Source organism: Anastrepha ludens, chromosome 2 (genome assembly GCF_028408465.1).
Source record: "Anastrepha ludens isolate Willacy chromosome 2, idAnaLude1.1, whole genome shotgun sequence".
Taxonomy (NCBI): domain Eukaryota; kingdom Metazoa; phylum Arthropoda; class Insecta; order Diptera; family Tephritidae; genus Anastrepha; species Anastrepha ludens.
Genome location: NC_071498.1, coordinates 109,071,778 through 109,095,400, shown reverse-complemented (window position 1 = coordinate 109,095,400; position 23,623 = coordinate 109,071,778). Strand labels below are relative to the sequence as shown.

The following is a 23,623-nucleotide window of genomic DNA, read 5'->3' as shown; positions in this document are numbered from 1 at the left end:
AGCGTCAATAAGCTCGGCTCGGCTCCGCTCGGCATCAGCGTTCACTCTGGTCGCACCCTAAGGCTGTGACAGAGCTTATAAGCAAGTACTTATACATGCTGAGATGAAAGGGGGGAGAGTTTACCACTGTCGTTGCAACTTTTTTCGCGGTACAAAATAAGAGGTTAGGGAATTACGCAAAACTTGATTTTCAAATCAATTGACCGTCAGGGAAAATATTATTAGTGTAAAAGAAAATGTTATAATTTTGTGATAAAAAAATACAATAGTATATTTGATCTATTTTGAATACCTGTTTTTGTAAGAAAAAAACTAATATATTTGATCTATTTTTTGAATACCACTTTTACGGCAAAATTTTTTTCCATTTTAGCAGAATTTTCTGAATGAGAATGACAAGCAACGTGTAAAGTGGACAGAGGTCCAATTTTACATTTGCATACTTATTTTAATAAATTTTACGTACTCTGCTTAGAACAATGGTTATATAATTGCTTTAGCACACATATAGGCTATTAGCTAGAGCTGGAGTATGGTATTTTTTACTACATACATTCTAAAAAATTAACGTGAGTTTTGAGCTGAACTTGCACTCTATAATGGACGTACCCAAATTTTTATTGTATTTTTTCCAATTTTTATTAAAAAGTTTAAAATTTTCAGAATTTTTCAGATTTTTATAAACCTTGTACAAGTTTCCCATGCAATTGCTGTTGTAAGTCTCTCACAAAACGGAGTTTACTCAACTGTGATAATCTAACAGCAACTGTTATGTTAACAGCGATAGTCGTACCAGAAATGCACCAGACATTTTTAAGCGCAGGCAAAGCCGTACTATATGAAAAAGAGAGGCATATTTAAATAGGACCAGTATTTTTTTTTTATTTATTTTTTTTTTTCACATATTTTATGTGACAAGCGAAGTAAATATTTTCATTGTATGGGAGTAGGAAATAATAACAAAAGCAAATCACACAGCTCTGGCAGTCGTCGCCTTTAGTCAACAAACCTCGAATATAAATCTATCTCAAATGCTAAAAAAAAATCAGCCGTTTAAGTTGACTGTGTTGAGATTTGGGATAAAAAGGTTTGATATTTCTAGAACTTGCCAAAACTCGGTAACTCCGGTTCACTTTTTGGTGACAATGGGCTACAAACTCAATATAGACGATGAAAATTAGCACGAACGAAACGCTTTTTTATGTGCCTTTCTTTTTAGTGTTTTTGTTTTTCCCTACAAAGCTGCATTTTTTTTTGTTTTTTGTTATACCAGTGGTTTACTTCATACACACTTTTTAGCTTGGGTGCGTGAGCGAGCTTCATATGTAAAATTATACTAACGTGAAATCGCCCGGCTATTTAGACGCAGGACGTAGGCTAGCTTAAGAGGGGAGCCTGGTTTATAAGGTCAAAACAATCAATTTTTTTTTTTCGTTTTAAGCGATTCCCAATATATTTCAGAATATTCACACAAAGTTACAGAGCCTAATTCTCAATATTTCCGTAGATCAAAGCCAAAGGTAGGCGAGCTTTATGTAGTTACGCTGTGACCGGACAGCTATAGTACAAACTTTATCTTCTTTTCTCAACTTTTCATTTTTATGATTTCTTTGAATTGGCGAACATGAATGAAAAAAAACTAATGAACCTTTTGAAATGAGTCATAGCTTGTTCCCTTCAGTATTAAATTCTCTTCTATCTGAACTAACAAAATAGATAAAAAAAACATTTTCAAGATTTTTATACCAAGTTGAAGTGAATTTTTTTTTTATAGAAAGGCATTTTTTTCTTTAAAACCTCCAAAAAGTTGAACTTTTGGAATTTCTCTCAGTTTTCTTAGTTCATCTAGAATAAAAAATCATCATAATTAGAAATCCATTTGAATTTTTTGCTTTAGATAATAATTACGAGCTGTATCTTGTACGCCAGTTGGAAACTCCAGCGCTACAGCGCTGTACTAATTTCTGTGTTAAACATTTTTTTCAACTTATTTTAACCAGTACAAAAAATTTTTATACCATTTAAATGTTCATTAAAAGATAGAAAAAACTTTGTAGTGCTAAATTAATTTTTTCTTAAAAAAAAAAATGGCAAAGAGATGCAATTTTTAGACCTAATAAACCAGGCTCCCCCCTTAATCTTTTAAAATAATTTTCATTGGCACATACATAAGTTTGTATAACTAAAATTATCGCAACACTTTTCTACTGACTCAATAGTTAAATTATATGTTAAAAATTTTTTTTATGGTTTTTCAGAAACTCTTCGTGTGTGCTGGTAACCAACAAACAAGGGTATTTTTGTCTCACCTACTTCGTTGTGGAAAACAGTATCTCCACAAGTTGTTTCGCTTTTGTGCTTTTGTCTACTTTATTTTTGCTTACTTAACTGATTTTGCTTTATTTACTTGATTTTAATTTGCTTTGTTTTTTTTTTGTGCTTTACTTATTCTTGAGTACTCTTACCATAATTAAATCTTTTACAGGTTCTTCTTTGATTGTTGCTGTTGCCAAAGCCGCTGTTACTGAAGCTGTTGTTGCAACTGTTTCTTTTAACGCGTCAATGATGAATGCTTTTTTTATACTGCTGTTATTGTTGTCGAATTATGTGACTTATAAATTTTTCAATGAGTTTTCTTTTTGCGTGTAGCTCAGTAGGTTTTACACACTTGAGTTTTCACTATAGCACAGTGACACTGAGTGGATAGTAGAATTGTCTTTAAGGAAGTTCTTTAGTTTGGTCTGACTTATATTTTTATTTTTATTTAAAACCTTTTTTTCTTTTAATTGATAATTTTTATATGCGTTTATTTTAGCTATTTTGTTTTTTTGTGATTCTGATTTTGCGCGTTATTTTAAAATTCTTATTTTTTCTGTGTTTGTAGTTGTATTTTGTTTTTTTTGCTTGTTGCTTTTTGTTTTTTTTTTTTTGCACCTTCTTATGTTTGTTGTTATTTTTCTTTCGTTTTGCGAATTTGTCGTAGTAATTTCGACTGTTTTTCTTTTATCAGCGCGCTTTTCTGTTGATTTTGATTACACTTTGTTGGCTTTGTAGTCGAGTTGCGTGTGGCATGCACAGGATGTTTTAAGGGATTGAAAGGATGGCAAGGATTCACAAGGTTGGCTTGATTTGTTCAATGATTGTGAATACGAAGTGATGATTGTGTTTGATGTTTTGGAAAGGTTTTGAAAACTTCTTTTCGTACACAAATTGTTGCTTTACAATACTTGGGGTTGTTTTTTAGCTAATTTTTGTGCTCTTCTTTTTTGAGTTTTTTTTTTTTTTTTAATTGATATGCTGATACTTAAACGCTATGTACGCTAAAGTAATCTCACTTTTTTTAATTCTCTATGATAATACTACAAAGTTGGTGCTACTATAATTTTTTTTTTTTGTTTGTTTATTGTAACTACAAAGTCGAAATTTATTTAAAAAAAAGTATTTTTTTTTTGCTTTTGATTTAAAATTTTTGATTAAATGTATGTATGTAGTGCTTGGAAATAGTTTCCTTATTCACCGTTTTTGCGTAAAACTAATAAGCGAAATATCTTATATGTAATTGATAGTTTGCTAAAATCGTGTATGAGTTTTGCTTTGAAGGTAAAAGTCTGAAACGCTTCAGATTAAATAATATTTGCCAATTTTGACTTGTATTAGTGTTTTTTGTTTTCAAGAAAACTGTAGATTGTCACAAGTGTGTGATTGAATAGACACAGCGCGGGCGTTTAATGCACGTGTACGTAGATACCACAAATGGTTGATTACGGCTAGAAATATTTATATATGTAGATATATATGTGTATATATATATGTATGTATAGATATATATACGTTTTGATAAAATAGATATTGATAAATAGATGTTGGGTGAAAGATTGTCAATAAGTTGTGCAGAAGTTTCTCTTTATTAGTATTTTTCAATACTTGAAATTTTTTTTAGTTGTTTTTTTACTGTAAATTTATGCGTTAGTTCTATAAATCACGTCAAGGTTGCGCTACAAATAGTAAATATATTTAATACGGAAATACAGTTAGTTGTATATGTTAGTAAGTTGAATTAGTTAGTATGTATGTATGTATGCAAGTGAGCTATTTTAGTATCGAAATATCGAAGTACGTATGTTTTTTGTTTTTTCGTTTTTAAATATTTAATGTTTACAAAGAGTAGTAAAATGTAGTGTTTTTTGTTTTTGTTTTTGTATAGCAAGTAGAGGTCTTAGAAATATTTATTTTCACAAATATGGGGCTTACGGATTGTCAAGTTTAGATTAAGATTTAAGATCGATTTAGGTTAAAAGAATTGCCACTCTCTTCTCCTTAATAGATCACACAGCGCGTTTTAGTTTGAGATTGTAGGTCGCAGAATTGGTTTGTTCAAGAGATTGGATTGTAGAATTTGTAAAGATTGATTGTGTAAGGTTGTATAGAGTCAAGTTGCTGATTACTGCTTTTAATTTATTTATTTTTTTTTGCTTTTGAGTGAAAATAGCAAATACAATGCTGAGTTTTTTTCTAATACTTCTATTGATTCCGTTAAATTTTTTCTACTTTCATAAATACTTCTCCCATACAAATACCTTTTGCAAGCATGTATTTATCTGTATGTATGTATATATATGCTAACGTCTGCTGATTGTCAAAACGCTTACTTTCTTGTCAGTTTGGTGCGTTGATTGTTGCACCAAAGCTGAAGGGGTTCTTAAAAATATTGAATCTTACTGTATTATGCCTAAATGGGTGCCGCAGAAAATACACTCACGCGCGCTGCTAAACACTTAATTAAATATAAGTAAATTCTTCAGTTAAATTACTTTGTATTTTCGGGTTTTGGTTTCTCCTTTTTTAGTTTTTTGTTCTTTGTTTTTGCTTTGCTTGGAAATATTTCACAAAAAGAATGAGTTCGAGAGAGTGCCGAATTGTTGCACTATTCAAATAATGCGCATTTCTGATTGACAATTTGTTTGCTATGCTATGCGGTTGTCACGCCTATAAATATGCTTCGAAATTGACTTTGATTACAATGCTGTTTTTGTGTTGATTTTGGTTGATATATTTGCTTTTTTGATGCTTGTTTTGCTTTTTTTTTTTTTCTCTTTTTGTTTTCGGTACATAAACAACCTTCTTACAATACTTTGGTTTTAAACAATTATCTGCTGATTGCGATTTTGTCTAAACAATTCCTAATTTTTTCCTTCCTCCTGTTTAATACTACAATTGTCCTAACACTGATATGTAATAATAAAATTATTTCTTTGAGTTTTTCTGATCTCTTGACGTATATATATGTATATATATATTTCCTTCTGTGTGTGTGTGTAAAATCAAATATTCAACAACCTTTCAATTACTGTAAAATTATTTTCTTTTCTTTTTTCAAAATTATTTGGGTGCTCTATTTGGATTTTCACTTTTCACGTATTTGGCTGTTATTCATCAGCGCCTGCTATGCTAACTTTTTCAATGTTAACTTAACAGAAATGTTGTTAATATATCAACTCAACAGTTGCCTCAGCTTTGAATTTTTATTATAATTATTTTTTAATTTTTTTTGTTTTTGTTTATATTTTCCTCGCTTGGGTTTGGGCTTTGTATAAATAATTTAAATGTTTGTAAATTTGTAGTAAATTTTTCATCGAATACTCTTCTTTTTTTTCAATATTATATCTTACGATATTCTTCGTACGAAAGTGGCTGGTGAGATCGGCTCTTTTTATTGGAGCTTTTTGCTATGGTGCAGCTTTCGTCTATTTGCAGAATAGATTTTCTATTTTCAAGAATGAGTGCTTTTTTGTAAATATACAACAGTCAGAGAAAGGGCATGTGAAATTTTTACGTAATATGCAATTTTCGTTAATTAAAAAATAGCAACAATTTGCTGTAGTGCAAAATACAAGATGCCAGCTTTTTGGTTTAATTCTTTTCGTGATTTGTTTATGGAAACTTTTTGAGATGCTTGAGAGTGTGATTGATATGAGTGGGGAAATTAGCTTTGGTTTGATATAGGATAAAATGCCACCGCGGTTTTTTAGTTTGAGTTTTGCTGTTGCTGGAATAAAATATATGTATATGTTATAAAGGATATGTAATTTCTTGGTTTCTAAAACAAAAGCAGTGGGAAATAAAGAACATATTAAAAAAAAACTACTAACGCCCAAAATCTGCCAGCAAGCTTAGAGGCATTTATGTTTATCTAAAAATATTGTGCAGAACTGTATTAAATCATGAAACGAAACTTACTGAATTTTATCTCACTCTCAGCACGCAAAAGTGCTGTAATAATTGGACACTTTTTTAGAGAACGCTATTGAAAGAACCAAAAATAGTGTAACGCTGAAAAAAATAATTGATAAAGTTAAAAATTATATTAAAAAACACAACACAATTTCTTGTTACAGACATCTGTATTTAAACCATATTTGCAGGAATGGCGGCGCAAAATTGTCGGCAAACAATTATTTCTCTATAGGAAGATTTATAACTTTTGCAAATGACATCAAACGTCAAACGTCAATTTGACACTTGTGAATTAGACAGCTGCAGCATACAAACAAACAAGCAATAGAGTGCACAAAGGTCAAAATAAAAATTTTCATTAATCAAAATCTATTCACAAAAATAATAATTAAATCTGCGAAAAAATTTAAATTTCTTTAAGAATGCCCAATTCTTACATAACTGTATTAGAATTAATTTCTTGAGATAAGAGAGCAGTCCGATGCCTGCTGCACAATCAAAACAGACACAGGAATCCAGTGAAAGATGCCATCCAGTAACTGCATTGGAGGTCTACTTTTCAAACCATGGTAACTCGAATCGTAGAAGAAACACTGGCAGAATTTCTTGACGTGAAGCCGTTCTATATATTTTATATATCTGGCGTATAAGTTGCTTGTTATTGCAGTGTTCACTTCAATTACTTCTACTGAATGTGACTAGAATAATGAAGTCATTCAAGTCCTGCGCTTTTTTGAATCGTTGCACTCAAGTGCTACTGGAATAATCTAAACCGGCTTAGAATTCGAATTCCTGCTTCAAAAGGCAACATTTTGGGAAGATTTCTAGCTCTCAAAACGGAAAATTTAATTTTTTTTTAACTCGAACGCCTACTTTAAGAGGTAACATAATGGTTTTTTTTATAAAATTGAAATAATTTTGGTATTTTCAAAAAGGTTCATTTTGTTTCTAATTCGAATTCCTATATTAAAAGGAAACGGAAAACTGCTTTCTTAAAAAAGAAACACTTTTTTTTGATTTTCTACACAATTAACATTTTTTTTTTTTGTTTTCAAAAAAGTTTAATATTTTTCAAATTCGAATTCTTTCTTTAAAAGGTTTAATTTTGGAAAAGGTTCTTGCTCTCAAAGTGGAAAACTGCTTTCTTAAGAAAGAAAGATTTTTAGATTTTTCATAAAATACATTTTTTTGTTTCCAATTTTTTAGGCTGCCGGCAGTCGAACTCGAACAAGTTTCGTTCCTTGTTCTATAATTTAAAATATGCGTTTTACGTAACTCTTTTTGCTTTCGATTTTCCATTACATTCGCATTCTGGTTTTAAAAGGCTTAAGTTTGAGAAAGTTCACGAGGTGAAAGATGTTTAATTTCTAGTAGTAAAATATTAAAGTCTTTTTTCTAACAATTTTTGCTTTTTAGTTTTTCAAAAAGCTCCCGAGCACAAATAGGTTCAATTTCAAGAAATAAAATACCAAAATTAAACTAAATATTTTCTTCTAATCTACTAATTGAATGTTTTTTAGAAACTGTTATTTAGTTTGATTTCTTCATATATTTCAAATTTAAGTTTTTTAGCAGATAATTAGATTACGCTTTTAATCCGACTAGGCGTTTTGCAAAACAAATTTTCTTCTTCTAATATTCTCATAAAATTTTGGTAGTGAAAATGTTTCGAGAAAAGAATCTTTTTTAAGAAAGACATTTTTCTACTCCTTCCAGGTAAATATGCACTTTCCCATATATAAAAACAAAATATATCAACAATAAAAAATATTTTTTCCAACTTAACATCAAATTCCAATTATAATAAAAATTACAATAACACTGCGGCTTTAGCGAAAAAATTATTAAACCTCTCTACCAACTTGCTTGCATATAAAATAGTATTTTTACTTAACTTCAAACGAAAGTCATTTTAAGAAAAAAAAAAATTACTTTTATTCGCCAAATGTTTGTTCTATTAGGCAGAGCTGAGAGTTCCTGCAAACTATGTTTAATTAGGTTCAAATTACGACAAATATCAATAATTGAATTTGTTACTTATTGGTAAACCAACATTAATATACAAAAGTAAGATACAAAAACAAAACTATATTCTTTTTTTGCTCACAAAGTAGGAATCCTCACATACAAAATTTTTGAAGAGACTTTCCAACAAATATACAGTTTCCTATCTGCTCCTAGAAGTTTGGTTTCTGAACAATATTTTTTCTAATTTTCCATTAAATTAGAGCTTTTCCATAGAAACTAGCAACTGTTTTCACATTAAAATTAAAATTACGAGTAACATTTAAATAGTTATTAGTGCTCCACGAGATTGCGACTTCCTGCTTAAATTTGGGAAAATTTATGAAGGGACAAGAATTTACTTATCTGATTTTGATGAAAACTTGTATCTTAAAAAATAATTCCTTCATTTTTAAAATTTTGATGAAATTCCAATTATGATATAAGCAAAACATTTTAAAAAACCTTTTAAGCATCTTTTTTTTCAAATTATCCATAAAATGAGAATTCCTGTAAAAACGTTTTTCATCATCTTTTTCATTATCAAAAGAAAGCATATTTTTTTCCGCAAATTAACAATATTTGTTCTCGTTTCATGAAAATCTGACTTTTCGTAAACATTTTAAAAACTTTGAAGAAATTCGAATTTTCATACAAACAAATTTCAAATTATCTATAAAATGAGAATTCTTGTAGAAAACTTTTTCAGCGGTTTTTTTTTTGTTTTCAAAAGAAAGAATATTTTTTTCAGCAAACTAACAATATTTGTTTTTTTAAATTTGACTTTTCTCAAAAATTTTAAAAACTTTGAAGAAATTCGAATTTTCCTACAATCAAATCATTTGCAGATAGTTCTTATCTTCAAGACTAAATTAAAACTAAAGGGTGGTTAAATTTCAAGGGCCGATGTTAAATGTGAATCACACCTAAACGTCAACGACACGGTTGGACTTCTTTCTTTGGGGTTATTTGAAAGAAAAGGTGTGCGTCGATAAGCCAGCAATAATTCAAGAGCTAAAGGATGAGATAATTCGGCACATTAACGGCATAGAACCTCAATTATGCCTCAGCGTCATCGTAAATTTGGACCATCGGATGGAGGTGTGCCGCCGAGACCGCGGCAGCTATTTGACCGATATTTTGTTCCATACGCAATTGAGCCATTAAAATAATATCATAATAAAGAGAAATGACAATAATTTTTAAAAAAATTGTATTTTATTCAAAATCAACACCGGGCCCTTGAAACTTAACCACACTTTAGTTTAGTTTTATTTATTTTTCCCCCATAAAACTTAAATTCTTGTATAAAATTTATTCTGAAGTTTTTTCTAATTTTCAAAGTGAAATATACTTGTTTTCTTGTTTCATGTAACTTGAGGTTTGGGAGACAGTTAAAAATTGTTAACGAAATTTTAATTTCTATATAAACAAAGCATTTTCGGAACATTTTTGAGCAAATTCATTATTTTTCGTTTCTTATCTTCAAAATAAATTTTGGTATTTTTTTAAATATGTTCATGAAATTCGAATTTTCATATTGACAATTGACATTTGCAAAAGACTTTTTGAAGAAATTAATTAGGCTTGTGTTGTTATCTTCAAGACTAAACTTAAAATATTCTTTTATTGTTATTTGAAAATCCCATTAAATTAAAAAAACAAACAGAACGAAAAAACGTTTTGCTTTTTTCACGAAATTCGAGTTTTCAAATACAAGCAGAAAGAAGAACAAAAACAGAAAAAGCGAGCGGCTTCGGAAGAAAAATAGTGTTTTTAAAAAATTAAATCTTCTTCAAAAAAAATTCTTTGTATTAAATTTCCTGTAAGCTTTGTGTGAATAAATTTTTTTTTTAATTTCTGTAGAGAATTGGGCATCTTTCTTAATGAAGCGCCACCTATGTGGGAAAAGTTTTTAATAAGTTATTGATAACATTGGCCTCAATATAACATATATATGTACCTATAAAGTGCCTTTTCTTTACAGAATAATTCTCGACTTCGGCTTTTACTGCTTATAAGCACAGGATTCCAAAGCAAAGCTTCTTAGACTACATAGAACAGCGGAAAAAGAGCTCTAAAGTTTCTTAAGAATCCTAAAACCTCACTAACTCAAGTGAAAGTTCTTTTCAGAACTGCCGCCTCTTTTGACAGATATTAGCAATAGTTAGCTCGAATTCCCTCGATTAAGTACAAAACTTATTTGAGCATTTATTTGAATGGTGGGAAATCCATGGCAATATGCCTCTTTCACGTGCCTCACGCTTGACTGTTTGGTGCCACTTGCGATGTGGTGATTTTAGTGGATCAATTTGCGCTTACCATCTGCGGATTGCTATAGCACTTGTTTCGTATGGAAATTGATCACACAGGCACACAATTAAAAAATCAATCGATTTATTACAAACGAAATTATCGGAGTATCTCAAAAATAGAGTCAATGCGAAAAGCAATTGAAGCTTTGAAAGACAACATTCGTCGCGAAATTGCTAGTAAAACATTCATTAGAAAACAACTGAAAAATTTAAATCCACATACACGGTGGCACAAACTAAATCACCCTATAGGAAGATTTATTATTTTTGGATATGGTGTCGCACGTCAAGTGGAAAATACTTGTAATGTAGACAGCTGCAGCTTGCAGTGACAAGCAATGGAGCGCGCAAAGGCTAAAAGAAAGATTTTCATCACTGAAGACCATCATTTTCTTATTTAGTAAAAAAGTTACTCAAAAACAAACTTGGATGATTAATTTTGCGCCACCTTGCATAAACTGATTGAATATACCCATCAACATACGCAAACAATTCACAAAAAAGCGAATGAAAAATGTTGCAAATTTTATTTGGAAAATTGAAACCCAGAAACTGAGAAATAAAAAAATTAATTAATAAGTTTTTTTTTTTATTTTTTGCCAAAAACTTGCATTGACCACTTAACAATTAAAAACTTGCAGAAAACAAAGTGTAAAAGTATGCAGGCAATTTTTATACAGCAAACGCTAAATTGAGTCTATGCGCGGAAGTATGTTAGTGTGTGTGTCATATTATAATATTATAAAGAAAATTATAGAAATGTTAGTAAATTTAAAAATTGCTATTAATTTTTACCGATTTACTGTTTTATTTGTCGTTTTTTTTTCTCTTCGCTAAAGTGTCAAGAGTTCTGAGTAAAATTTTGCAGATTATTTGTCAAGGAAGAAAACGAAGTTAATTGGCGGCTGCTACTGCATTTATTAATTTGTGTGTTGAAATTTACCAATTTTTAGGCAACTACTGCAAAAATACTTTTTTTATTTGTTTAATTTTCGAACGCAATTGTTCCAATAGCTTATACTCAGCGGCCTTCAATCAGTTTTTCAATCTTTTATTTTGTTGCTCGCAAATTTTTACACGCACTTGCACTGAAATGAATGCTGAAATTATTTTTCAAGTTTTGGTTAATTTTTAGGTTGAAAAAAAAAAAAACAAACTCGGTCGTTATAGTTTTTAAACGTCTTAATGATTACGCGTGTGCGTGTGCGTGCGTGCAAAAAATAAAATAATTACTTATAGTTTGAGCCAAGCACGACCTCTACTCCACTTCACTCCTCTTGAGTGCTGACGCCAAAAGTCTAATATTTCTTTTACTGCTTTATGAACATGAAATAATTATTCAACTTTAAGCCACTGCCGGAATTTTGCTGGCGTGAAGTGGAGTAGAAGCTAAGGTGTAAGGCTCGCACTAAAAAAGCAGCAAAAAAAATGAAAGTAACGCTCGCATATAAGAAAATACAATAAGAAAAAGCAATTCGATTAAGTCCATTTTTTTTTTGGATTTTTTTGTATTAATTTTTTTTTTGTTTCTTGATTCTTGACTTTTAGATTTGCTCAGTTATTAAATTGTTTGTTGCTTTTCGTGTTTTGTGTTTCGCTTTGTAAGCTTTTTTTAATATTTCTTTACTGTCTTGCTTAGCTTTGGTTTCTTGCTGGTGATTTGCGTTATTACGCTTGGCGCGATTTTCGGTTCGCACGCACAAAATTTAGTTAAAATGTTTTACCGGTTTTTGTTTTTGCAGGGCGCACGCACACAATACCAACTTTTTTTTTTCGAATTCGTTTGCAGCTTCGCTTCGCTTTTTCGCGACTGTTGCTTGGCGGGTTTTAAACTTGAGAATTTATTTCAATTTTTTTTGTTTTCTGTTCGCTTTTGCTTACAAATTTCTCGCGCTATGCGGCAATTTTTCGTTTTATGCTGATTTTATTCGTCACGGTATTTTGTTGTTGTGACACTCGCTTTTATGTTTATTTGCAAAAAGGGTATTTAAGTTAAGTAAGTGCTACATACACCTGCATAGTACAGGGAATAGAGTGTCGAAATTTTTATATTGTTAATGATTCCCTGTGAAGAATCGTCTAAAAAGCGAAATGAAAAAGCACCAGAAAATACTAGCAAAAGAGTTGTTGCTTTTTGTTTAGGATAGCAAATAATTGTAAGGTGAGAAAAGAGCAAGAAAAGTAAAAACAGAAATAAATTTTTGTTTAAACATTTTTTTTACAACACTCAGGAAGTAGCGTAAACATGATTCAAATCAAGCCACCAATCGCAGCGTTACGGCAGCCAACGTAGGGGTCAGGCTAGAGCTCCGTAAGTAAACCACACACGTGTATAACTCGTATAAAACATTTTTAATACACTTTTTTTTGGTAAAATTACAAAAATAATTTTTGTTTATGTTTTTCGACTGTTTCAAAAACAGAACCATACGACTATGGACGGCGGCCCCGTGCAACATACAATCCCTGTTCATAGTTTTGTGCTGTATAATTAAAGCAAAATGTTGTGCGCTCATAAGTAAGTAGTGCGGCTTACAGGAAAGTGCGCCCAAAAACGCCCTCGAGCCACATGCGCTCATTTTTTAACCAAATCATGCTCGCACAGCTACCTTGATAATGACGCTACAATTTTCTAACTTTTTGTGGCAAGTTTTTCTCAGCATTTATTTTTTTTTTCTTTACGTTTTTGATATTCTTTTTTCTATTTTACTTTGGTGTTTTAATTTTGTTTTTTCGGGTTTTTTTCGCTTGACTGGTGCCCCTTTTTTGGTAGCGGCTGTTTTTTCTCATTTATTACTTTTATGCGCTTATTGTAATTTTTACTCAGTCCGCCTTTTGTGCATTTTCCTTTATATTTTTTTTTTTCTCTTATAAATCTTTTGGCTCGTTTTCTTCCTTCCTTTTGTTGCTTTACTTTAAGTACACACTTGTTGTTGTGCGTACTTGTTTGTAATGTAAATGCGTGTAATTCCCAGAATAAACGTTTGCTTATGCGCTACTGCTAACAATTTTTTCTATTTTTTTAAATTACTCTTTTTGATTTTTTTGATTTTTGTTGTTTTTTGTATTTCTTATTCACCTTCTTATTATTGCTTGGTATTTAACTTTGGTTTCTTCTTTCTACTCGTGGATTTCTGCACAGTACTCTTGCTTCATTATTTTGTACCGGCATATTTTCGAGTTCTTAATTCCATTTTCACCTCTACTTTATTTACGCTCTCGCTGCGTAATTTTTTTGTTAAGCCTTTTCGACTTCTTAATTTATAATTTTGTTTGCGCCCTACACGTACGCGACTGTCTCAATCACTCACTTGTGCTCGCGCTCATCAAAGATTCTTACACGACTTGCAAGGAAAACGTGTTTTTGCCGGTTGCTTGCCTGCTGGTAGCTGGTAGTATTTGCTGTGTGGCCGGTTGGTTGCTTAGCTGGCTGGCTAGCTGACTGGCTGGATGGTTAGCTGACTAGTCATTTCAATGCTCAGTTGACTCGTTTCATTTTGTTGGCCACAATGAAATTTTTATTTGTTCCTCTCATATGCTTCTGTTACGGCCATATTTTTTACACACTTGTCTGGTTGAGTCTCACCTTTATGTTTTGGTGTGTTTATTACACAACTTCATTCTATCTTGGCTAACTTGAAGGCTTTTATTGCTGCCGGTGAACCTGAGCTGCATTTCTGTTGCTTTTTTGCGCTTCTTTACAGTGTTATTTCTTTATACTTTTCCTCTGGTTTACCGCACTCGTATCTGTTTTTACATTAGTGCTCATTCAGGCCACTATTGTGTGATTCGTTGTTATTACTTACTTGAGCGCGGTTTATAAGCAGCACAAGTCTTTGCTTAAAGAATCAATGAACCTTTGCTGGCGTCGCTACTGCCGTAGCCGCTAACACTCAGCCAACTCAGTTGGCCATATTGCTTTGGTCTTTCTTTATAATATCTTACATTTTTTCGCACGCTTCTTCTGCGAAAATAAAATAAATTTTATGGCATTTTAAACATTTGCCAGCGGCCGGTTTTTCGATGAATGTTGACTCCTTTTTTATTTTGCTCTTTTCTTTTGTTTTTATTTTTGTTCTTCATTTATGTAAAACCCAAAAAGTGACAAATTTCGTAAGAGCTCGGGAGTTTTCTGCGGCTTGCCTTGAACCACGTTGTAATTTGTACTGAGAATTGTAATTATTTTCGTACTTGAACTTGACTTGTGTGCCGTGGCTTTTCCAAGCCAACGCTGGCTCATAAAGAAGTAGAAATATTATCATTAAAGTGGTTAGTAAGTTAGTAGGAAAATTTAGTGTTAACTAAAATACAATTATAGCTCAACTAAGACGTGAAAATACTCACAGCTTTGTTTGAAAAAAGCCTGAAGAATATAAGAAAGTTGAAAAAAGTGGTTTTTGAGAAATTCAGGAAACGCAAAATGTCACTTATTTGAAAAGAGTTTTTTGTATGTTTTAAGAAACTATTCAATAAACGCTTTATAATTAATATTTTTCCACTTTTTTTATTTGTTTTGCACACTAAACACTCTAACTTTGAGAAACTCACAGTCTTACCAAATAATAAAAAGCAAAAGAAAACCAAATCAAAACTTCACAAAATTTCTTATTGACGCTATTACGTTCTTCTTGCTTCTTTCTCACCTAAAGAACTTTTCAAAGCTGGTTTTGAATTTGCGAAATTATTCGAATTTCGTATGACTGGTAAACCAATTCAACGGAAAGCGGAAAATATTTTGCAACTTTCTGTTGATATCTTTGATAACTAATTTTGATCTTAGTCGTCGTCGTAGTATTCACTAGTAGGTAAGGTTAGCTATTATCTCAAGAGTCGAGTCCGCGTGTTTCGGTGCTACGGTGTTGCTACTATTGCGGCCGTGTTCGATTTGAACGCAACTTTGATTTGGATATTGAAATTCTGTGTGCTATGCGCGGAGTCTTCTTCCTCTCCTCTGACTTTGCTCGCTGGCCTTTGTCGTCGTGTGTTGACGTTCGACTGCTGACGCTTGACTGTGGGCTTCGACTTTGGCGCTGACTTTAACTGCGACTGCGACGTCTATGTTCAGAACAGCAGTGACGGCACGACGGTGACGATGTTGGAGCGGGGGTGAATACGGCAATGTTGTTGATAACTGAGACCCTGTTGCTACTCCACTACTTCTGTTGCTGTTGCTACTGCTGCTGCTGGTGCCCTTTTGCGAGTGTCGGTTTTGTTTTTGCTTTTGTTGGTATTTTCGCGACCGCTAGCTACTAAGTATTGGAATTTTGTAAAATTTTAGTATTGAATTTTTGTTTTTGCGTTTCTCGTTTTGCTTGTTTGAGATATTTTGTTTATTTTTGTTGTACTTGATTTTTTTGCTGTTGTTGTTGTAATTATTTAATAGAGCGACGGCGGACAGAATTGGAACGGGTTAAAGCAAAGACTGTACGAAGACTGAAGTAAGAACGACTGGCATTCTAAGGTAATATACCAATTTTTCATTCGGAGTTCGGATTTTGAATCTGTTGAATTCGTCGCTTCGCTCGTGTGCTCGTATAACGCGAATAGCCAACAACCACCATCACCATCATCATCATCATCATCATCATCATCATCATCATCACCATCCTCAATAAGCACATAACCGTGTGATGGTTGTTTGCCTGCCTACTGCGAGCCTGATTAACTTAATCGACTCTCTTCAGGCCACCTTTTTTATGAAAGCGTATGCATGAGAGCTACATCTGTGTGTATATGTGCATGTTTTTGGTATTTAGTCCGTTCTTCATCATCGTCATCAACATTCACGATTGCGAAGGCGATGTATGCGCCAACCAAATACGGCTTGCTGGCGAAGGTATCCCATGCTTATGTGTTTCCCCGTCCGTCATTCCCTCCGTCCACACCTTGAACACACTTGCCAGTCTCGTTGGTTCGCTCGTACACCTTCCGGCTTAAACGACGTTAATGATGACGAACGGCTTCTGCTCGGTTACCGTGCTATCATATGTTTTGCCATTGTGCCATTGTGTTTCTCTTCTGCCGATGATTGCTGTTGTCGTTTAAAATATTCGTCTCTCCTCCGCTAGTGTAGATTTGAAGTCACATTTTCGGAGTGCAAAGCATTTCCTAAAGTAAAGAGCGCTAATGAAATAGAGCACGGCTATCAATGCTTTTCTCTTACTTTCCTTATTTGTTGTTCTCATTTTCAAGTATTCTAAGCATAATGCTTTGGTTGTTCTCACCAATTCGTACAGGTTGTTGACTGTTGTCTAACCTGATGCTCATTCTTGTCGTTTGCGCTACGCAACAACAAAACTGAGCAATGGCAGGCTTAGAATATTTCTTCTTTTCACCTATACATTAACACATACTGCCTGTTCGTCACTAACAAAGCCACAAAGGCATCGCCAGCAACTCTTGCCCTTTGTCAGTGCACTGCTTAGCGCCTCAAGTGGTGCTGGATATTCGTTGTGCCTCTTTCGAAATAAATGTTGAACGTTTCTTCACAACCGATTCAATACATCTTTTATGCCTTCTCTACTATTGGAATTTCGATGATTGAAATGGTCTCAGATGTAATGGAAGATATTTGCCAATTGACCGTTTCACACATTTGTTGTGCTAATGACGGCTTTGTATTACTTTTAATCGAATAAGAAGATTTTTTAGTGAACAACAACGTGCGAGGAAAGGTAAATCACACTTCGAAGCCACAAATACTCTTATACGGATGAATGTACAATATAAGAGAAGCGCGTAATGTTATTAATTTGTATCACGTGCAATCTCCCAGTGGGAACCAATTATTGCTTAAACTTGTAGGCAAACCAACAAGCAAATAATAAAACACATATTTGTATTCCTCATCAAAAGAATCATTAAATTTAGTTAAAGTTTGTTTGCGTTTTTTTTAATGAGACAAGGGTTTTGAATTGATGCTTATCTTCAGACCAGTTTACCATTTAACTATCTTTTTTAATTTTGAAATAATTATGAAAAATTATAGTTTTAAAAAATTTGGTTTTTTGAAAAAAATTGTATTTTTTTGTTTTTAGGAAAAATAATTTAATATTTGAACAAAAGACAACCAATTTTTTCACTAATACCTGAGATTATACTGAGTTCCATTGCTGGGTTCCCCAAAACGATTGAAGTTATATTCGAGTTATTATCACATTCAGTGAAACAGTGCTTTTCAAAAATGGCAAAATATAAAAAAAAATGAAAATGCATAACACCATCAACAAAAAAATTTCAAGTATTAAATTTTTATAAATCTTTTACTAAGTTTGACATTTCGGTATGATATTTTTTGTGGAATAAACTATATTTTTATAAAAAATAGATCAATAACAAAAACACAAATGAAAAGTAGTCAAAACAGGTACAAATATTGCGTTTCTAAATTGCTGTCCAAGGTTGTATTATTTTGGGACCTCGCACTGTGCGAGAGTAAAACGACCTGTGGTTACTTTTACTCTGACGGAGTTCGGCAACTGAACCTAATAGATGGAACGACAAACTCCTTTATGCAAGCATGTCTAGTTTAGGAAAAGTGGATGCCATGGATTGAACTCACTATGGATTGAAGAACTACTCACAAACAACGAATCTTCTCTTACGACCATTGCTCGCGATCATTTCGACAAGAACCCAGCTCATATATTTTCTCCACCTCTGTATGCGACTTTTGTCTCTTTCACAAACTAAACAAGACCACTAAAAAAACTGCCATTTGAATTCCAGAAGGTCTTCAATATGAATCGTAGCGTGAACTGAAGGTCGCCTCTAAGATCTGAGTTTGACAACTATTGGAAATTGGAAAACAAATATAATAATATATTTTGTTTTATTGGAGGAGTTAGAGTTAGAGTTTTTGAAGTGTAAATGAGTATTGTTAAATGTATAAATACAAAACACGTGTTCAATTTGACAGTAGCTCTAATGTATACCCGAAATCATAATACACGAATGAATTTTAATAGAACCATTTTTTATCCATGGATTACATTGTATTATTGTCATTTCGAAGCTTAGTTTGAACAACTATCATAATCTTTGTTCTTCTTAAGTTCGTCTTGTTTCCTAAAGTATCGTACGTACATACATATGTACATACGTACACCAACAATCCATATTTATTAACAGATAACATAACAGCACGGAAACCTAAAGTTAAATAATCAACAATCGCATATCATGCCTAACGACGTACACAACCTCCCCTCTCACATGCAATTTCATATTATCAAAAAGCGTCCGGTTGTTGAACATTCGCTATCGCCAACGAGAGGGAAAGCGTTTCCATTCACCTTGCGATAACAGCGACAACACGAAGGCTACATGTGAAATAATCCTGTTGAATTCACTATTGCGACTATCACGCTCCGCCACGTCACCCCTATCCACGCCGTGCACACGAACCCACTTGGTTCGAACGGCTGGTTGGTCCTGAAAAATCATGGCATGCGTCATAGCTTAAACATTGTCGTGTAGCGTTACCCCGCACTAAGTTGCTACTGTCGGAAAACCGAGCATTTTCCTTTAGAAGGTATGCTTGGTCGGCTGTGCATGGGGGTTGTGCCCATTGTAGCAATGATAACGGTACGACAGAGCTTGCCATTATTCGGCTTTCACCTTCGTGCCACATCTCATTGCATCGCATCGCTTTTCAAAAACGACAAAACGCCCGCATTGTGTGGAAACACGCTTATGCTGCCCGCCCGCTTTGCTATTGATGCTTGCCTTTGCCGCTGCGTTTCATTGTTATTGTTGGGGTAATAATATTACTATGCCAAATAACCGAGACAGATAGAGTCGATAATAGGTGCGAATGAGATGCATGCATGAGCACACTTACAGACATCAATAGAAGCACATGCGTCAAAGCAAAATCAACGAGAAAATAATTGTTACACCTGCTTGCACATTTCCGACACACAGCATACACACACGCACTCACAGGCCGGCCAACTGACGAAGGGGAAATCAAACAGCGCTGTACAGGTGAGAATGTCCGCACTCGCCCCATCGCGGCGCCAAAGCAGCGCTGCATACCGACAGTCAACACGTACGCTATGGACAATGCCACCCCATCTGCCTCCCACATGGCAAAAACAAACCCATTGACACATATAGCAGAAAATTGTACGAAGGTCTGATGATGACGTTCGACTCCGAATGGCGAATGCGCAGGCGCGGTGAAGATAATAACCCCACGAAATATGGCTGGGGAAATCGAAACAGTCGGGGTAGATTGCCGTTATGCACATATTCTGCTGTTAAGGGTGGTTTTACATGAATAGTTTTACAAGTATTCGAAGCTTTCCATTTAAACATAGAGGTTTAGAGCTTTTGCAAAGCTACATAGTATGAGCGGGTAGCTTTAAAAGTATGACACTAATATTTGAAACTTTTACGTTAGAATTTGAATGAGATATGCGATCCAGCAGAAGCGGATCTGTGGGACACTCAAGAACTGTGAACTTGAAAGATCAAAAGAAAATATTTTTATCAATCCCTTGGCGCTACAAAAAAATCTATCCGAGTTTATTTCATCCACAAAACTCTATCATCTGCTTTTCGAGAGGGCATAAGACCGCTTCGTATTTTAGCAACAAGACAAGACACACACCAAAAAATGGAAGAGAAGCTCAATCAAACACCTAATGAAGGATTTCTACGAGATTCTGGATTTCTAGGAAAGACATGCAATGCACGACGGTTTGTTATCTGCTCCAGACTGGCAATGATGTGCAATGTATGCCTGCTGAATTAACGTAAAAAAGCATCTTTATTTCGCATAGTTAGCAAAACAAATTCCAAATTCTAAGAAATATTCATTCTCAAAATTTCGGTTGAAAATTGCAGAAGAATTTCTACAAAATGTAAATATTCGTGAATATTCAACACGCGGAAGGATTTCTTTCAATAATACACCATTGCGTTTATAGGCAACATTTTCCCTGTGGTAACATTTTCCCAAGAAAAATTCCTCCTGCACAAAGTAAACCAAAGTCTCCATGAAGATATCAGGTACGCGCGAGACTGTATGGAAATGTGAGAAATGTCTCGTTGCACTGCACATTCCTGATTGTTTTGTACACCACACTGCACAAAATTATTAAGGGGTTATATACCTTGTGTTGGACTAAAAAATGGAAAATTTGTTTAAGGCCTATTCTAAAAGTACATCATCTTAAAAATATAAATTCAAAAAATCATAAAGATCGGAGCACTAGAACCAGGCCCGACGAGAGGGGGGGCGATCGGGTACTTTTCCCCCGGGCCCGGAGTTTTCAGAGGGGCCCGGACTCGAGGGTAATTCCAAGAAATTTCCTGCTTGAAAAAATATAGTAAATAATACTTCTACCAGAGTTCCGTCACAGACTTTTTTTGGTGTCACCAAATCGAATGTTATGATCACGATTACGAAGAATAAATATAATATGGTGATACAAAAGTGTATATTATTGAGCTCTTATTAAAATGGAACATTTAATGCTACTGATTTATAAGGTAATTAATAATTATAGTGATGATTAGATTAGATTTAGATAGTTGGATTTTAAATGAAGACCAATTTTGAAACGTAGTTATTCTTTAAAGCAATTTGTCCTTACGTTGATAAAGAATTAAATGTAGAGATAGCAATAATACTTTTTATAGACTAGAAATTTTTGATTTTTCACTGGGTATGTTATTATATAAATAATTTTTTAAATTCGTTTCCCCAGTCAATTTTACACTTTTATTTTATTTTTTTATGTTTCGGCAACTAAGTTATTTTAAATATTTATGACAATTCAGTGTACATAAATATTCAACATGACTAGTTTCATGAAGTACGTAAAATGTGAAAAGTGTTCACTTGTTCAGAACGTATATGTTTTTAACTTGAAATAATTGACGAGATTATGCTACCAAAATATAACGTGATTACACATAGCAAAATTTTCTTGAAATAGGCTACGCATTAGTTGCCGAAAATTTCCTAAAATTGAAAAAGCAGAACTTCAGACAGCAGCTCTTAATTTTGCTAAAAAATACCCTTCTGATGTGTCGGAAGAAATCTCAATTGAGATGTGTCACTCGAAGAATGAGTACAAGGCGAATTTTACTGGAAATTCGGAATATTGTATGCCTCCGTTCGACTTGTTGAATGCCATCACAGCTAAAAACTTGGATACTCTGTTCCCGAACATCTGCATTGCTTTGCGAATATTCTGCACCTGCCAGTATCAGTTGCCGGCGCCGAAAGATCTTTCAGCGCTTTATCAAGGATCAAAGACTACCATCGTTCTTGTTCAACTCACAGTCGAGTAACAGGATTGGCAAATTTGTGTTTGGAATCTGAGTTAGCAAGGAAACTCGACTTCGATGATATTATAAGAGCTTTTGCCTCAGCTAAAGCAAGAAAAGCAAAATTCTAAGCATCGTGGCAGTCATTTTCAAATATTTGTAAGGTTCACAAAATGAATAAAAATTTTAACTTTTTTCAGCTGCGTTTTTTATTTCAGATCTGCTGAAGAATTTTCTAAAATTCATTTTAATCAATATTTCATAATTAATTCTATCAAAAATTTTATCAATGAGTTTTTCAATGTTTAAATGTTATATCACTATAACATAATACGCATTTTGATAAATAAAAAAAATTTGAAGGGGCCCGCATCTCAAGTTTCCCCCGGGGCCCGAATACTCTCTCCACGGCCCTGACTAGAACGCAAGTGACAGACCGTAGAAGCGCGCGACCTTATCCATAAATGAAGTGCACGCAATACTTTAGACGCGATTTTCTCAAATTTCTCATTATTTATCAAAAACTATTTGACCGATTTGCATAAACTTTCGTTTTAACTATTCGAAGTTACAACCTCGTGAATCTGAATGGTTCACTTTTTATAAATATTTGCATAGCTTGCGGGAATTAATTTTTTTTTTAATTTTCCAACCCCTCAAAAATCGTAAAAAAAAGTATGATATATGCCTCATTTGAATAAAAGTTCTAAAACATATTTAAAAAAAAAATCATGACATTCGTCCATTTTTTCGGGCTCACAAGGTATATAACCCCTTAATAAAATGCTTTAAAATATTATTTTTATTTATATTAATTTAAATATTGTGCTTATATGCATTTGTTCAATCCACTCTGCTAAATGCTTGAATAGAAATTATTCCAAGCAAGAACTCGTTAAAAATTGACTTACATGATGCAGTTACTTAAAAATAGAAAAACACTCAGCTGACAGTTTTTGGGATTTCGTGCTGCCACAAGTCGAGATTGGTAATACCATAGCTTGAACCAATTTCATACTGCGATTGAAAGTTTGGTGTTTGGTCCATATTCGAGGTGATTTCAAAAAGTATCGCGAATTTTGAATTTTCGCAGGTTACGTATATTCGAGTTTAATTTTTTGTGGCGATATGTTGGTCATGTCTCTCACTGAAGCCGACGAGTTCGGCCATTTTGAATGTTGAGTTAATGCTTGACAGCTGCTGTGCTTGTACGTGTTTCGGCTCGTCTTCGATTTTTACCTATTCAAAAAGATGGATCAAAGAACCTGTAGCAAATTTTGCGTGAAAAACGAAATTAAATGCGCGGATGCATTCCGAATGTTGTCTGTGCCATATGGAGAAGCTTTTTTGGATCAAAGCAACGTTTATCGGTGGTACAAAATGTTCTCAGAAGGAAGGTGGGACAAAACTAATAATGTCATCAGACAATTTATAACTTTTGCAAATGGTGGCATACTTTAATCACATGTGACACTTGAGAACTAGACAGCTGCAATATACAAACAGACAAATAATGGAGCACGTAAAGGTCACAATACCTGTAGAGATATTATTTCTATCACTCAAAATAATTTTTTATATTTAATTGTAACAAAGTTAATTGGATGATTAATTTTGCGCCTCATTGGTTGTATGTATATGAAATATGGCTTTATTCAAATGCCCGCTATGAATCGCACTGTGGAGCTGAGCCGAGTGGTTCAAATAAGTGCAGAAATTATTATTATTTTTGTATGTGTATTTTTGTAATTTATTTATAAATAAATTTTATTTACAAACAAAATTAA

At 33.2% G+C, this 23,623-nt stretch overlaps 1 protein-coding gene across 8 annotated transcripts in view; it reads right to left on the bottom strand.

Annotated features, from left to right (window-relative positions):
* The window catches only part of LOC128855066 (ecdysone-induced protein 74EF-like), a 94,807-nt gene extending 71,498 nt beyond the window's left edge, over positions 1-23,309 (bottom strand). The window contains exons 1-4 of one of the 8 annotated variants that reach the window (XM_054089657.1): positions 15,197-21,033; positions 12,318-12,632; positions 11,349-11,641; positions 2,466-6,046 (exon numbers count right to left, since the gene is read on the bottom strand). In XM_054089657.1, coding sequence (XP_053945632.1) covers positions 2,466-2,468 — 3 coding nt within the window. In that variant the 5' untranslated portion in view covers positions 2,469-6,046; positions 11,349-11,641; positions 12,318-12,632; positions 15,197-21,033. Of the gene's footprint in view, positions 1-2,465; positions 6,047-6,237; positions 8,736-11,348; positions 11,654-12,317; positions 12,633-15,196 lie in introns of those variants that run through there. The other 7 variants (XR_008453687.1, XM_054089656.1, XM_054089655.1 and 4 more) reach the window with 7 other exon arrangements.
* Between the last annotated feature and the right edge of the window lie 314 nt (positions 23,310-23,623).